Genomic DNA, 14,023 nt, shown 5'->3' on the forward strand with positions numbered 1-14,023 from the left:
TTTAAGGACTTGAGAGACTAGTAATAAAAAAAGTCCAGTAGAAATTAATTCAGTAAATGTCTTACTAAAATATAGATATATTACATTTATAATGTTCCTTTTACTCAGTAGACCTGTGGTATTATTAAACTATAACAAGTATTTAAAAATGTTTGAAAAGAATTTTAGGGATATTTGATAGTGAATTATTTGTGTTTAATAAAAACCTGTCTTCTGCAAAGTTAGCATTTACTTTATATGTTATTTTAGTGAGTTTCCCTAAACCAAAAACCAAACCAATTTCCACTGAGTCGATTCCAACTCACAGTGGCCTTATAGGGCAGAGTGAACTGCCCTATAGTATTTCCAAGGCTATAAATCCTTACAGAAGCAGACTGCCACATCTTTTTCTCATAGAGAGGCTGATGGGTTTGAACCACCGGCCCTTCAGTTAGCAGCTGAGGACTTAACCAAGGGCTCCTTCAGTGAGCTTAGATTTCCATGTATCAGGTTGCATCGGCTGATGGATATAGTTAAATAAAGGATATTTCTCAATCTTTTTCTCTTTCTACTTATTCTTCAAAGAAGTCATTATTGGTGTAATCTGAAGTGCCATAAGGTTAAATACCTCCCATGTCAGAGCACCTGAACTTCCTCAAAGATTCATCCCTCTGGGATCAGTAAGGGAAAATCTAGGATTGGAGGATGCTCAAGGAAAGGATGATGTTAGTCCTGTTTTAGCTCATCCATATCCCTCCCATAAAAATGAGCCCTGTGAAGGCCCCAGGGAGGACTGCTACTGGAGAGGCTACCTGCAAGATCTGTCATATCTCTACAATAGAGAAGAGCATCTAATTTTCCCCTAGGCTCTTTCACAACTGCCTTTTCAAATTCCTTTGTTTTGACCACAGGTTATTGACCATGTTTTCTGTTCAATTCCTTAACCACATCCTGAGATCCCTGTTTCTAACTTTTCCTTTCTGATCATCCAGCTCTGAGGAGTCTCCAGCACCATTCATACTTATGCTTGTTCCATAGGCACTGATCAGGCCTCACCTTTCCTTGAAGTCTGATTTTTTTTATTTTCCACTGTGTCATCTGACTGTATCTCCTCTCTAATTATTTGCCTTAATCTGCATTAAGGCTAGCCCACCTACCAATAATATTTATAAATGTATATTTAAAGTTTATGACAGCCCAGTATAGTCAATTGTTCTTCCCTTACTGTATTCATGTCTGTGGTCAGGTTATTAAGGGACTGTGGTCAAAAGCTATCTTTTAATAGAGATATTTCTACCAAGGGGAAGTTTATTTTAATGTTAATGGAATTTAGACCAGCTTGAATCTGCCAAGGAAGCAGATTCATCCTCCTTGGACACACAGTCCTCTGATGCCAACCCTGGAGGTAGTACTTATGTCCTGGGCAAGATAGAGGCTCTGCCAAGACCCTGACAACATTAATTCCTCCACTCCATCCTCCTTCCAAATGCATTAAGACATTAAAGGACAATACATTAAGTTACCTGCCCCTGAGCATGGATGAATTTATAAGTATGCTTTTCTCTGAAAGGCTGAGGTTTTATGTAATGTGTATGAGGACTAAAACTAGGCACTTGGCATGATTAAAAATGACTGACCCAAATCTGAATCAAAGCTCCATTTTTCTTGAATTAAACTTTAGCTTGCCTTAAATCCTCTTTTCTGCCTTCCTAAAAATAAAACCTGCAATTTAGAGTCTGGTGACTTCTTGTAAAACTTTAACTGTCCTCAGCAAACAATGGTGGAGGCAAGAATACGGTTTATGAAGAAATATTTATCCAACTGGGAGAATGTTTGAGCAGCAGGCACCAGGAAGAATGTACATGTAGATAATTTGGAAAATTGTTTGCTAGGTTGGCTCAAAGAAGTCTATGTTAGCTAACTTTATAAAATTTTATTGTCTTGTTACTATACATCACCCGAAGCTTCCATGATTGTAGTCATGTACTCCCTTCCCCACTTTTCTCTATAGAAAGCTTATCTCTCCCTCAGAATATTGGAACACTTCGTAATCTCACATTGCACTGTTTCCCCAGCCTGGCTGTTTCCGTTCCCCAAATAAATCTCTTTACTTTTATGTTCAACAGAGTGTGAGTTCTGCTCAGTGTTACAATAGATGTATGGACAAGAAGCAGAAGGAGAATGCTAAGAAAAGTGTAGCGTGTAAAGACAGAAAAAAGAAGAGGACCGAAAATGAACTTCAATGACCTTATTACTAAACACATGTATGTGTGAGTATACATATATTATTAATTAATTGCTTTTTAATTAATAATGAAAAACTAGTGATCACAACAATGACAATCTTTACCTCAAATCTTGGTATGCAAAAACAGGTTGAGACAAAGCCAGGTTCATTTTCTATGCATATTCCATGAATACATGAGTTGGGAATGCACTCATCAAGTTCTCTCTCACAGTGATGTCCTGACCATCCTGTTAAACAAAGTAACAAAGCTGCTATTCCACTGTATAATAAAAATAATAACAAAGACAATAATAACTTATATTTTGGCTCTTATTATTTGCTATAATGGTGCTAAATGTTTTATATAAATTACCTCAGGTTCTCTTCATAAGTGTTCTATCAGGTAGCTCCTATTACTATCTCCATTTAATAAATGAGAAAATTAAATTCAGAGAAGACATATAATTTTCCCTGATATCACAGTTATGTGGAAATGGAATCTACTAATGTAAAAACAAAGCTCAGGCTTTTACCCATAGTGGCATTTTATATTGCACATGCAAACATCTTTACATATCTTACCTTGGAATAAATACATTGAAGGCAATAGAATAGACACAATCTGTAATGCTAATGAAATATGAATCTTAAATTAGAAGGAAAGAACCCTCTATAGATTTGTAGATATCCATTGTTTTCTTGTAATACTTGCAGTAGTTAATACTTAGCATTTCTTAAGGTGTCATTCCATAGCATATAACATCTTATGTTTGTGTTCAGCTCACCATTGGCTATAAGAACGCTCCTTAAACATTATGATCTAGTTTTCCACGCCAAAACACTGTATGTATGTGTGTGTGTGTGTGTGTGTGTGTGTATGGTGTATTCTGTTTGCTTTTACCAACATGTCATCGTTTTCATCACCAACCTACTGCCAACATTGCTAAGCTCTCCACAAGTTAATATTTTAGCTATGATTTATTACACATACATTTGGGAACATTTTTGCAAATCATTGGTTCTATTCTATAAGAAACTATTTATAATGAATCTTAACATATTTAAGCACTTGCTAACTGCAGTATCATATTAACATAAATATACCACTGTCTATAGGGACACATGTATTTAAAGGCAGCTGTTACCACTCACTGATTAACAATACCTACTATGATTGTAACATTTTCCAACCAGTCTTTGTTTTTCTGTGTATGATCCAACAGCATTAAACGGAACCCAAGTTATGAAGAAAGGCACATCTTACTGTGGCCCCTACTTAGCAATGTATTTCTCATTTCTCTTCCCTAATAACTTACAAAAGAACAATTAAATAAGTATTTTGGGGAGCTTAGAAATTATTTAATGCAACATTGAACTATAAAAAGAAACATGAACCCTGCTAAGTGTAAAAGACATGACAGAGTATTCATAAATAGGTTGATTATTTTATCAACTACTCATCCAAGACTCTTTCCACTTTGCAAAGCTCTTTCATATGCTGAGGTGATTCTGTAGGGTTGTCTACTATGGAGAGTATAAAAGGTGATGATACAGAAAAGAAGATTATTTTGCAGGGCTTGCAAAAAGCTACTACTACCAGTCACTCACATAGTTTAGTCTCATGAATATATTGTTGAACATAAAAACTTACATTCTGATAAGTATTCTTATAAAAATCAAGTACATACATTACTTAATAACATTGTTTAGATAAGTATACATATATAATAAAGCTCTAAGGATTACCAAGGGAATGTTTAAGATAAAATTTAGAATAGTCATTACAGGATAAAAAAAATTTAGTCTCATGAATATATTGTTGAACATAAAAACTTACATTCTGATAAGTATTCTTATAAAAATCAAGTACATACATTACTTAATAACATTGTTTAGATAAGTATACATATATAATAAAGCTCTAAGGATTACCAAGGGAATGTTTAAGATAAAATTTAGAATAGTCATTACAGGATAGGGGATATTAAAACGCTCAGGAGGGATATAGAGGAGACTAGAATTATTGTTAATATTCTATTCCTAGAAACATGGAAAGTGCCCAAGTGTTCATTATATCATTCCTTATATAATAAAAATGCACTGTATATTCTTTTGATTGCATGAAACATTTCATAATATTTTATACAATTAAAATAATAAATGTAGTTTTTCACTTGCTATAATACTACAAGGAAAACCTGGTGGTGTAGTGGTTAAGAGCTATGGCTGCTAACAAAAGGTGAGCAGTTTAAATCCACCAGGTGCTCCTTAGAAACTCTATGGGACAGTTCTACTCTGTTCCATAGGGTCACCATGAGTCAGAATCAACTCCACGGCAACGGGTATAATACTATAAAGAACATTACGAAACTTTGAATCACAGGGTGGGAAACAATAAACTAGGATAGAAAATAAGTTAGTCTGTGTTCAACAAAGGAAACATAAATTACTCTAGCTATTTAAGCAAAACCAAGCCTTACTAACAGGGAATTAGTGAAAAATTATCAGAAAAAAAAGAACTGTGGGAGTAACTCCAAGAACTACAGATAAGACTCTGGAATAAATTTCCTAGGCTGTGATGAGGAAATTGAAAAACATAAAAGCCACCATTAGGATTTTTGAGACCAAGAGTCCATTGTGCTAATCCAGGGTTCAGGGAGTTGCCACTACAATCACAGCAGCTGCCTCCCCCCACACTGACGGCAGTGACTGAACCCCGGAGTGCAGAGTCTGGCTGCCACTCCCACTGGTTCTGCCTTTTAATACACACAAAGCCAGTGACCAGAGAGTGAAAACCTGCTGTAGAAAGCACCTATCTCCATGGTGTTGTTTACCAGATGAAACTACTAAGACAGCCAGAAACGACACCATCCAGATCCTCCAGATGCCATGTAGGTTTATACTATGGATGGAGCCCAGTTCATATCTACAATGACATCTACATGGGAGACTAGAAAATGTAGTTCTAAATTCTCTTGCTTCTGTAGTCCAGAATCAATAGATAAGAATGAATGCTGAGTACCAATAACATCCATGATAAATATATAAATAAGATAAATGTCCTTGTACTAGTGTTAGCAAGCAGATGGTAAATATATGAGAACAGAATATGGAGATAAAACCAGCCAAATGAAAATTCAGTGGGTGAGATGGGGGATAGAAATAGTGCAAAATATACTATCCTTTGGTTCCCATGTAGCTTTGATGTCCACTTGATAATGTAACAAAATGTTTAGAAGACACTGATAATTTAAAACAAGAAACCAAAAGTTCTCCTTAGCAATTCAGAACAAGTGATCAAATCACTACAGGATTAAATAAATACTACTAGTATATTATCTGATGCATAAGAGAAAAGAAATAAATGCTTGCAGAATAACTGATGCCAAGTGATGTGGATGTAATATAAAGAAATCTTTAGATGGCACATTGTAATGAAAATAAGAAAAATAATGGAAGCAATTTTCTAGTCAATGAACAAAGCAAAATCCTGACACTGGCCAGTGTTAATACTAGTTTTCTGTGCTATAACTTAGCAGCTTTAGTAGTTTCAGTTTCTCAGTGAAAACAAGTCACTACTTCAAAGATTTGTATATCTTAGTTTCTTTTCATTTTCCCTCTCAGCTCCATATGATTCGCATCTAATCTGAGAAAAATAAAATAAAATTAATCGTCTACCAGAAGTAATTCTGCTTTTTTTGTTAATCCATCTAGTGATTGGATAGTATTAATTAAAATTATTTTCTTAGTCTAACTCTAGCATGTGTACAAGTATTGATTTCTACATCTAAATCATCAGGAAAAGATTGCAGTATACATTCTTTTTTATTTGATATTAAAGATTATTTTATTTTTCATGGGTCTTGATTAAAGAGAAAGAACATTTTGCATCTCTTCTGTCATAAATACAATAGTTCCACCCTGACTTAATAATTGTGAGCACTTGTGGCAGATATTATCTGTGTTTTCTGTTTCCTTGCCCAAAGGGCAATGCAACATTTCTGCTTCGAAACGAACAATGCTATTTTAAGAGCAAAATGGGAATCTTCAGTTTACATTATCGCCTATAAAAACACTATTACACAGCTCCTGAGTATAAAAAATATCTGGGCACAGTGATTGCCCCAGGGACTGAGACCAATCTGGGTGAAACATTCACATTTGCAATAGAGATTGTTCTTCATTTTCAAATTGCTTATAAGGGGTGTTTTAGTTATCTAGTGCTGCTAACAAAAATACCACAAGTGAATGGCTTTAACAAACAGAAATTTATTTTCTCCCAGTTTAGGAGCCTGTTGTGTTGTTAGGTGTCATCATCATAGCAACCCTGCATACAACAGAATGAAACACTGGCTAGTCCTGTGCCATCCTCATGATAGTTGTTATGTTTGAGCTTATTGTTGCAGCCACTGTGTCAATCCATTCTGTTGAGCGTCTTCCTCTTTTTCACTGACCCTCTATCAAGCATGATGTCCTTCTCCAGGAACTGATCCAAACTGATAACATGTCCAAAGTATCTGAGATGTAATCTTGTCATCCTTGCTCCTAAGGAGCACTCTGGCTGTACTTTTTCCAAGACAAATTTGTTCATTCTTTTGGCAGTCCATGGCATGTTCAATATTCAATTCCTCTTCAGTCTTCCTTATTCATTGTCCAGCTTTTGCATGTATATGAGGAGACTGCAAACACCATGACTTGGGTCAGGCACACCTTAGTCTTCAAGGTGATATCTTTGCTTTTTATCACTTTAAAGAGGTCTTTTGCCTCAGATTTGCCCAATGAAATACATCATTTGATTTCTTGACTGCTGCTTCCATGGGTCTTAATTGTGGATCCAACCAAAATGAAATCCTTGCTAACTTCAATCTTTTCTTCGTTTATCATGATATTGCTTATTGAGTCAGTTGTGAGGATTTTTGTTTTCTTTATTTGAGGTGTAATCCATACTACAAGTCCGAATTCAGAGTGCAAGCTCTAGGGGAAGGCTTTCTCTATCTGTTGGCTCTGGAGGAAGGCTGTTGTCTCTTCAGCTTCTGTTTTCTGGTTCTTGGAGATCTCCACGTGTCTTAGCATGTATCTTACCTCATCTCCTTTTGCATGTTTAATCTTTATCGTATATCAAAAGAAATTGATTTAAGACAAACCCTATACCATCCTGACCCACTGACATAACAAAGACAACCAATACCCAAATGGGATTATAACCACAGGTATAGTGGTTAGGATTTACAACACATATTTTTTGGGAACACAATTCAATCCATAGCATTCCACCCTTTGGTCCCCCAAATTCATGTCCTTGCCACTGCAAAACATATTCACCCCATCACATCATCCAAAAAGTTTTAAATCAATTTCAAGTTCAAAATTTCATCTTCTGAATCATCTAAATCAAACGTGGGTGAGACTTTAGCATATCCATTCCTAGGGCAAAATTTCCTTTCATCCATGAACTTGTGAAATCTAGACTACGAAATATCTGTATCCAACGTATAATGGTGGAACAGGCACAAGCTAGACGTTTCTATTACAAACAGGAGAAATTGGAGAGAAAAAAGGGATAACGGGCACCAAGAAAGTCCAAAATTCAGCAGAACAAATTACATTAACTCTGAAGGCTAGAAAATAATCGTGTTCTTTAGGACCATCTGGGCAATGGCACTGTCCTCCAGACTCTGGATTCTGGGTGGAGTTTCTGGGCCCTGGGCTTCAGCTCCACCTTCCAGGCCCACTGGGCCGGCAGCTCTGCTTCCTTAGCTTTTGGCAACCCCATTCTCCTAGTCCATCTATGAGTGGCAAACCTACTGCCTTGGCTTCGGCAGGCCCTGTTCTTCTGCCCCTTGGGCTTGGCAGCCTTACCCCTTCATCTTTGGGCAGCCTCACCCCCTGGCACCCCCTTAACCACAGCCCACACTCCAGAACCAAGTTGCTAAAAATCTGTCTCTTTTAAATCTGGGAAGCCATAGCCCCATCCTTTGAAACCCAGCAGGACTTTGGGTTCCACCCTTTGAGACCCCAGAGGCTGGGCCCTACCTTTTGAGACCAAGATAGCTCTGTATCCCCTGGTCCTTCCAACAGTTCTGCTAACCCCTGAGTTGCTTCAGGGATACTCTTTTTCTTTTCTTGGAGAACAACAGATGTAAGTCCATTGGCCTGTTTCCTGCCTGTAGAATTCTAAGAGGCATACAGAGTTCTAGCCTTTCTTTCTTTTCTCTGTCTCCTTAAGTCTAAGCTGATGGGTTTTCTGCTGTCGCAGTTGGTTAGATCCATCAATCACAGGCTTAATCTCCATAACAATAGATGGTGTACACACGTCCTAGGTGAAAATTCTAGGACACATGTCCTTAGTTTGTACAACAGAATTTTCCAGATCTTTAAGTTTTGTATTTTATTTTACACAGTTCATTTTTAAGTCCATCTCTTTCCTCTCACATTTTACTATAAGCTGCAAGAAGAAACCATGCAGCCCCTTTAAGATCTTGCTTAGAATTCTTCTCAGCCAGATATCCAAGTTCATCACTTACAAGTTCTACCTTCCACCAAACATCTGAATATAATTCAGACAAATTCTGTCACTGCATAAAAAGCATCGCCCTTCATTGTCCGATCACATGTTCATACCAGAAGCACATTTAACTTTCAAATTTCTACCAATATTCTTTTGCTCTTGCCATATGTATTCTCCGAGAAGATAGAGCATTTCTATATAGCACTCCTCACTTCCTCCTGAGCCCTCACCAGAATTGCCTTTGCCTTTCATAATTCTACCAATAGTCTCTTCAAGGCAATCTAGGTTTTTACTTTTTACTATTAGGCACCTTAAAACTCTTCCAGCCTCCACCCATTTTTGTTGTTGTTAGAGCTATCAAGACGGCTCCATCTCATAGTGACCCCATGTGTACCAGAATAAAACACTGCCCAATATTCACAATTGTAGCTATGTTTAAAGCCATTGTTGAAGCTATTATGCCAGTTCATTTAATTCAAGGTCTTACTCTTCACCAAGCATGCCCAAAGAATAAGGAGAATTCTGGCTGTACTTCTTCCAAGATAGATTTGTTTGTTTTTTTGGCAGTCCATTGTAGGTTAAATATTTTTCACCAACACCATAATTCAAAGGCATCAATTCTTCTCTGCTCTTACTTATTCATTGTTTAGCTTCTGCATACATATGACGTGATTGAAAATGCCATGGCTTGGGTCAGGGGCACCTTAGTCCTCAAAGTGACATCCTTGCTTTTTTCCTTTTTTTTTTTTTATTGTATTTTAGATGAAGGTTTACGAAACAAACTAGTTCCTCATCAAAGAGTTAGTACACACATTGTCCTTTGACATTGGTTAACAACCCTACAACATGTCGACACTCTCCCTTCTCAATCCTGAGTCCCCTATTACCAGCTTTCCTGTTCTCTCCTGTCTTCCAGTTCCTGCCCCAGGGCTGGTGCACCCCTCTAGTCTTGCTTTGTTCCATGGGCCTGTTTAATCCTTGGCTGAAGGGTGAACCTCAGGAGTGACCTCATTACTGAGCAGAAAGCGTGTCAGGTGCCACACTCTCAGGGTTTCTCCAGTCTCTGTCAAGCCAGCAAGTCTAGTCTTTCTTTTTGAGTTAGAACTTTGTTCTACATTTTTCTTCAGCTCTGTCCAGGACCCTCTATTGTGATCCCTGCCAGAGCGCTCAGTGGTGGTAGTGGGTACCATCTCGTTGTACTGGACTTAGGCTGGTGAAGGCCGTGGTAGATGTGGTCCATTAGTCCTTCGGACAATCTTTCCCTTGTATCTTTAGTTTTCTACATTCTTCCTTGCTCCTGAAGGGGTGAGACCAGTGGAGTATCCTAGATGGCCGATTAAAAAAAGCTAGAAATAGAAAAACCATATGATCCAGCAATCCTACTCCCAGGAATATATCCTAGAGAAATAAGAGTCGTCACATCTTTGCTTTTTAACACTTTAAAGAGGTCTGTTGCTTTCAGCAAGCAAGACTGTACTATCTGCATATTGCAGGCTGTTAATGAGTGTTTCTCTAATCCTGATGCCACGTTCTTCTCCATATAGTGCAGCTTCTAGGATTATTTGCTCAGTATACAGATTGAATAAGTATGATGAAAAGATATAATCCTGATGTACACCTTTCCTGATTTTAAAGCATGCAGCATTCCCTTGTTCTATTCAAATGACTGCCTCTTGGTCTATGTACAGTTTCCTCATGAACACAATTAAATGTTCTGGAATTCCCATTCTTCAAAATGTTATCCATAATTTGTTATGATCCACAGTCAAATGCCTTTGCATAATCAATAAAACACAGGTAAACATCTTTTTGGTATTCTCTGCTTTCAGCGACGATCCATCTGACGTCAGCAACAATATTGGTTCTGAATCTGGCTTGAATTTCTGGCAGTTCCCTGTCAATGTAGTGCTGCAACCATCTTTGAATTGTCTTCAGCAAAATTTTACTTACCTCTGATATTAATGATATTAATTCGATAATTTCCTCTTTCTGTTGGATCACCTTTCCTTGGGATGGGCACAAATGTGGATGTCTTTCCTTCGGTTGGTCAGGCAGCTGTCTTCCAAATTTCTTGGCATAGACGAATGAGTGCCTCCAGCATTGCATCCATTTGTTGAAACATCTCAATTGGTATTCCATTAATTACTGGAGCCTTGGTTTTCATCAGTGAAAAACCGTGCATTTGTATTTTTTCCTCCAATACCATCAACTCTTGATCATATGTTACCTCTTGAAATGGTTGAATGTTGACCAATTATTTTTAGTACAGTAACTCTGTGTATTTATTCCATCTTCTTTTGATGTTTTCTGAGTTATTCAATTTTTTACCCATAGAATCCTTCAATATTGCAACTTGTTGCTTGAATTTTTTTCTTCAGTTCTTTCAGCCAGAGAAATGCCCAGTGTGTTTTTCCCTTTTGGTTTTTTACCTCCAGGCATTCGCCCGTTTCATTGTAGTACTTTACTTTGTCTTCTTGACCCTGCCTTTGAAATCTTTTGTTCAGATCTTTTACTTCATCTTTTCTTCCATTTGCTTTAGTTACTCTTCATTCAAGAGCAAGTTTCAGAGTCTCTTCTGACATTCATTTTGGTCTTTTCTTTCTTTCCTGACTTTTTAGTGACTTTGGTTTCTTCATATATGATGTCCTTGACGTTCCACAGCTCTTCTGTTCTTCGGTCATTGGTGTTCAACATGTCAAATCTATTCCTGAGATGGTCTTCAAATTACAGTGTGATATACTCAAGATTGTACTTTGGTTCTCATGAACTTGTTTTAATTTGCTTCAGCTTCAAATTGAACTTGCATATGAGCAATTGTTTGGTCTGCTCTGAAGTCAGCCACTGGCCTTGTTCTGACTGATGATATCAAACTTCTTCATTGTCTCTTTCCACAGATGTTATTTGATTTGATTCCTGTGTATTCCATCTCGTGAGGTCCACATCTGTAGTTGCTGTTTATGTTGTTGAAAAAAATGTATTTACAATGAGTAGGGCGTTGGTCTTGCAAAATTCTGACATGAAATCTCCAGTGTTATTTCTATCACCAAGGACATATTTTCCAACAGCTGATCCCTCTTCTTTGTTTCCAAATTTCACTTTCCAATCACCAGTAACTATCATTTCATCTTGATTACATATTTGATCAATTTCAGACTGCAGAAGCTTGTAAAAATCTTCAATTTCTTCGTCTTTGGCCTTAGTGGTTGATGCATAAATTTGAATGGTAGTCGTATTAACTAGTCTTTCTTGTAGGCTTATGGATATTATACTATCTCTGACAGCCTTGTACATCAGAATAGATCTTGAAATGTTCTTTTTAATGATGAATGTTATGCTGTTCCTGTTCAATTTGTCATTCCCTGCAGAGTAGACCACGTGATTATCCAATTCAAAACGGCCAGTACGTGTCCATTTCAGCTCACTAATACCTAGGATATCGATCTTTACGCATGCCTTTTTTTCTTTCTTTTTTACAACTGCCAGTTTTCCTCGATATTCCATGTTCCAATTATTAATGGATGTTTGTAGCTGTTTCTTCTTATTTTTAGTAGTGCCACATCAGCAAACGAATGTCCCAAAAGCTTTACTCAATCCCTGTAATTAAGGTCGATTCTACTTTGAGGAGGCAGCTCTTCCTCAGTCATATTTTGAGTGTCTTCCAACCCGAGGGGCTCATCTTCTGGAAATCTTTAGACAACATTCCACTGCTATTCATTATGTTTTCACTGACTAACCCTTTTAGAAGTACACCACCAGGTCTTTTCTCCTACTCTGTCTTACTCTGGAAGCTCCTGTGAAACCCATCCACCATGAATGACCCTGATGTTATTTAAAATACCAGTGGCATAGCATCACAGTAACACTCAAGCCACCATAGTATGGCAAACTGACAGCCTTGAGTTACAATTTAAAAACCACTTCCACATTGTAGATATTTGTTAGAGCTGTACCCTATCCCCAGTACATATTCTTAGTTATTTAGTGCTCCTATAACAGAAATAGGAACCCTGGTGGTGTAGTGGTTAAGTGATATGGCTGCTAACCAAAATGTCTGCAGTTCAAATCCACCAGGTACTCCTTGGAAACCTGTGGGCAGTTCTACTCTGTCCTGTAGGGTCACTATGAGTCAGAATTGACTCGACGACAGTGGGTTTGGGTTTGGTTTTATAAGAGAAATGTTCAAAGTGGATGGCTTTAGCAAATATAAGTTTAATTTGTTTGGTGCAGTGGTTAAAGTAATTGACTGCTAAACAAAAGGCTGGGCTTCGAAATCACCATCACCAGTGGTTCTGTGGGGGAAAGATGTGACAGTCTGCTTCTGTATAGATTTACAGCCTTAGAAACCCTGTGGGGTCGCTATGAGTCTGATTTGACTCTACGGCAGTGAGTAGGAAGCTAAAAGTCCTAAGTCAGAGAGCCGGCTCTGTGGGATGGCTTCTCTCTCTGTCGATTCTGGGGAAGGTCCTTGTCTTTCTTCAGCTTCTATTTCCTGGTTCCTTGGAGATCTCCATATGTCTTTCCATCTATCGTACATTATCTCAACTTGCTTGTTTAATCTCTTTATACCTGAAAAGAGGTTGATTTAAGAGACACCCTACACTAATCCTATCAGGAGTTTAATTGTGTGTACCTAAATTTTACATTGAATTTTATGTCATGGTTTTACCTCCATGGATGAGAGAGGAGATTGAACTTGTCTAAATCAAATGAGTCAGATGTTGTGTCTTTGTATAGTATTTATCAAATTGCCATGAACCACTCTTAAATTTTTGCTCTTTGAAGCTTCTCAGGAGAAAATGAGGCATATCTGGGTAGAAGGCATTCCTGGAGAATTTGGAGTGGTGAGAATTGCTAGAATCCAGTCTAGACTTTCTCAACTGGGTGATTCTTACTGGCAAAGGAATCTTATTTGGGGAACATCAGAGGACACAAGCATCAGGCCAGGCTTCTTGGATGTAAATCCCAGCTCTCCACTAATCTCCTGTAGGGAGAATACCCAATTGACTGGGAATCCATTTCCTCATTGATAAAATGGGATAATAACTGTATCCACTTAAAAATTGTTATGAAACTAATTGAGTTAATGCACATAAAACAGCACAGTGTCTTGTACTAGTATTTTTATTGTTATTAAAATTATTATTTCCTAAACATAAATATGCCAAAGTCTTCCCACATTTGGCCTTCAACCTAAAAATCAGAGTATGAAAGAAAGAAAAACTCAACAACACGTGAATTTGTCAAAGGCAAAAATGATAAAACAAATACGATTCTATAAAAATCAATTTAGAAGATGGCTGACTAGGTAG

At 37.5% G+C, this 14,023-nt stretch overlaps 1 protein-coding gene across 1 annotated transcript in view; it reads right to left on the reverse strand.

Moving 5' to 3' along the window:
• EYS (eyes shut homolog) overlaps positions 1-14,023 on the reverse strand; it is a 1,933,311-nt gene that overhangs the window by 971,342 nt on the left and 947,946 nt on the right. Inside the window, 1 exon segment of the mRNA XM_049873718.1 lies at positions 2,330-2,454. Within this exon segment, the coding sequence (XP_049729675.1) occupies positions 2,330-2,454 (125 nt within the window).

This window comes from Elephas maximus, chromosome 1 (genome assembly GCF_024166365.1).
Source record: "Elephas maximus indicus isolate mEleMax1 chromosome 1, mEleMax1 primary haplotype, whole genome shotgun sequence".
Taxonomy (NCBI): domain Eukaryota; kingdom Metazoa; phylum Chordata; class Mammalia; order Proboscidea; family Elephantidae; genus Elephas; species Elephas maximus.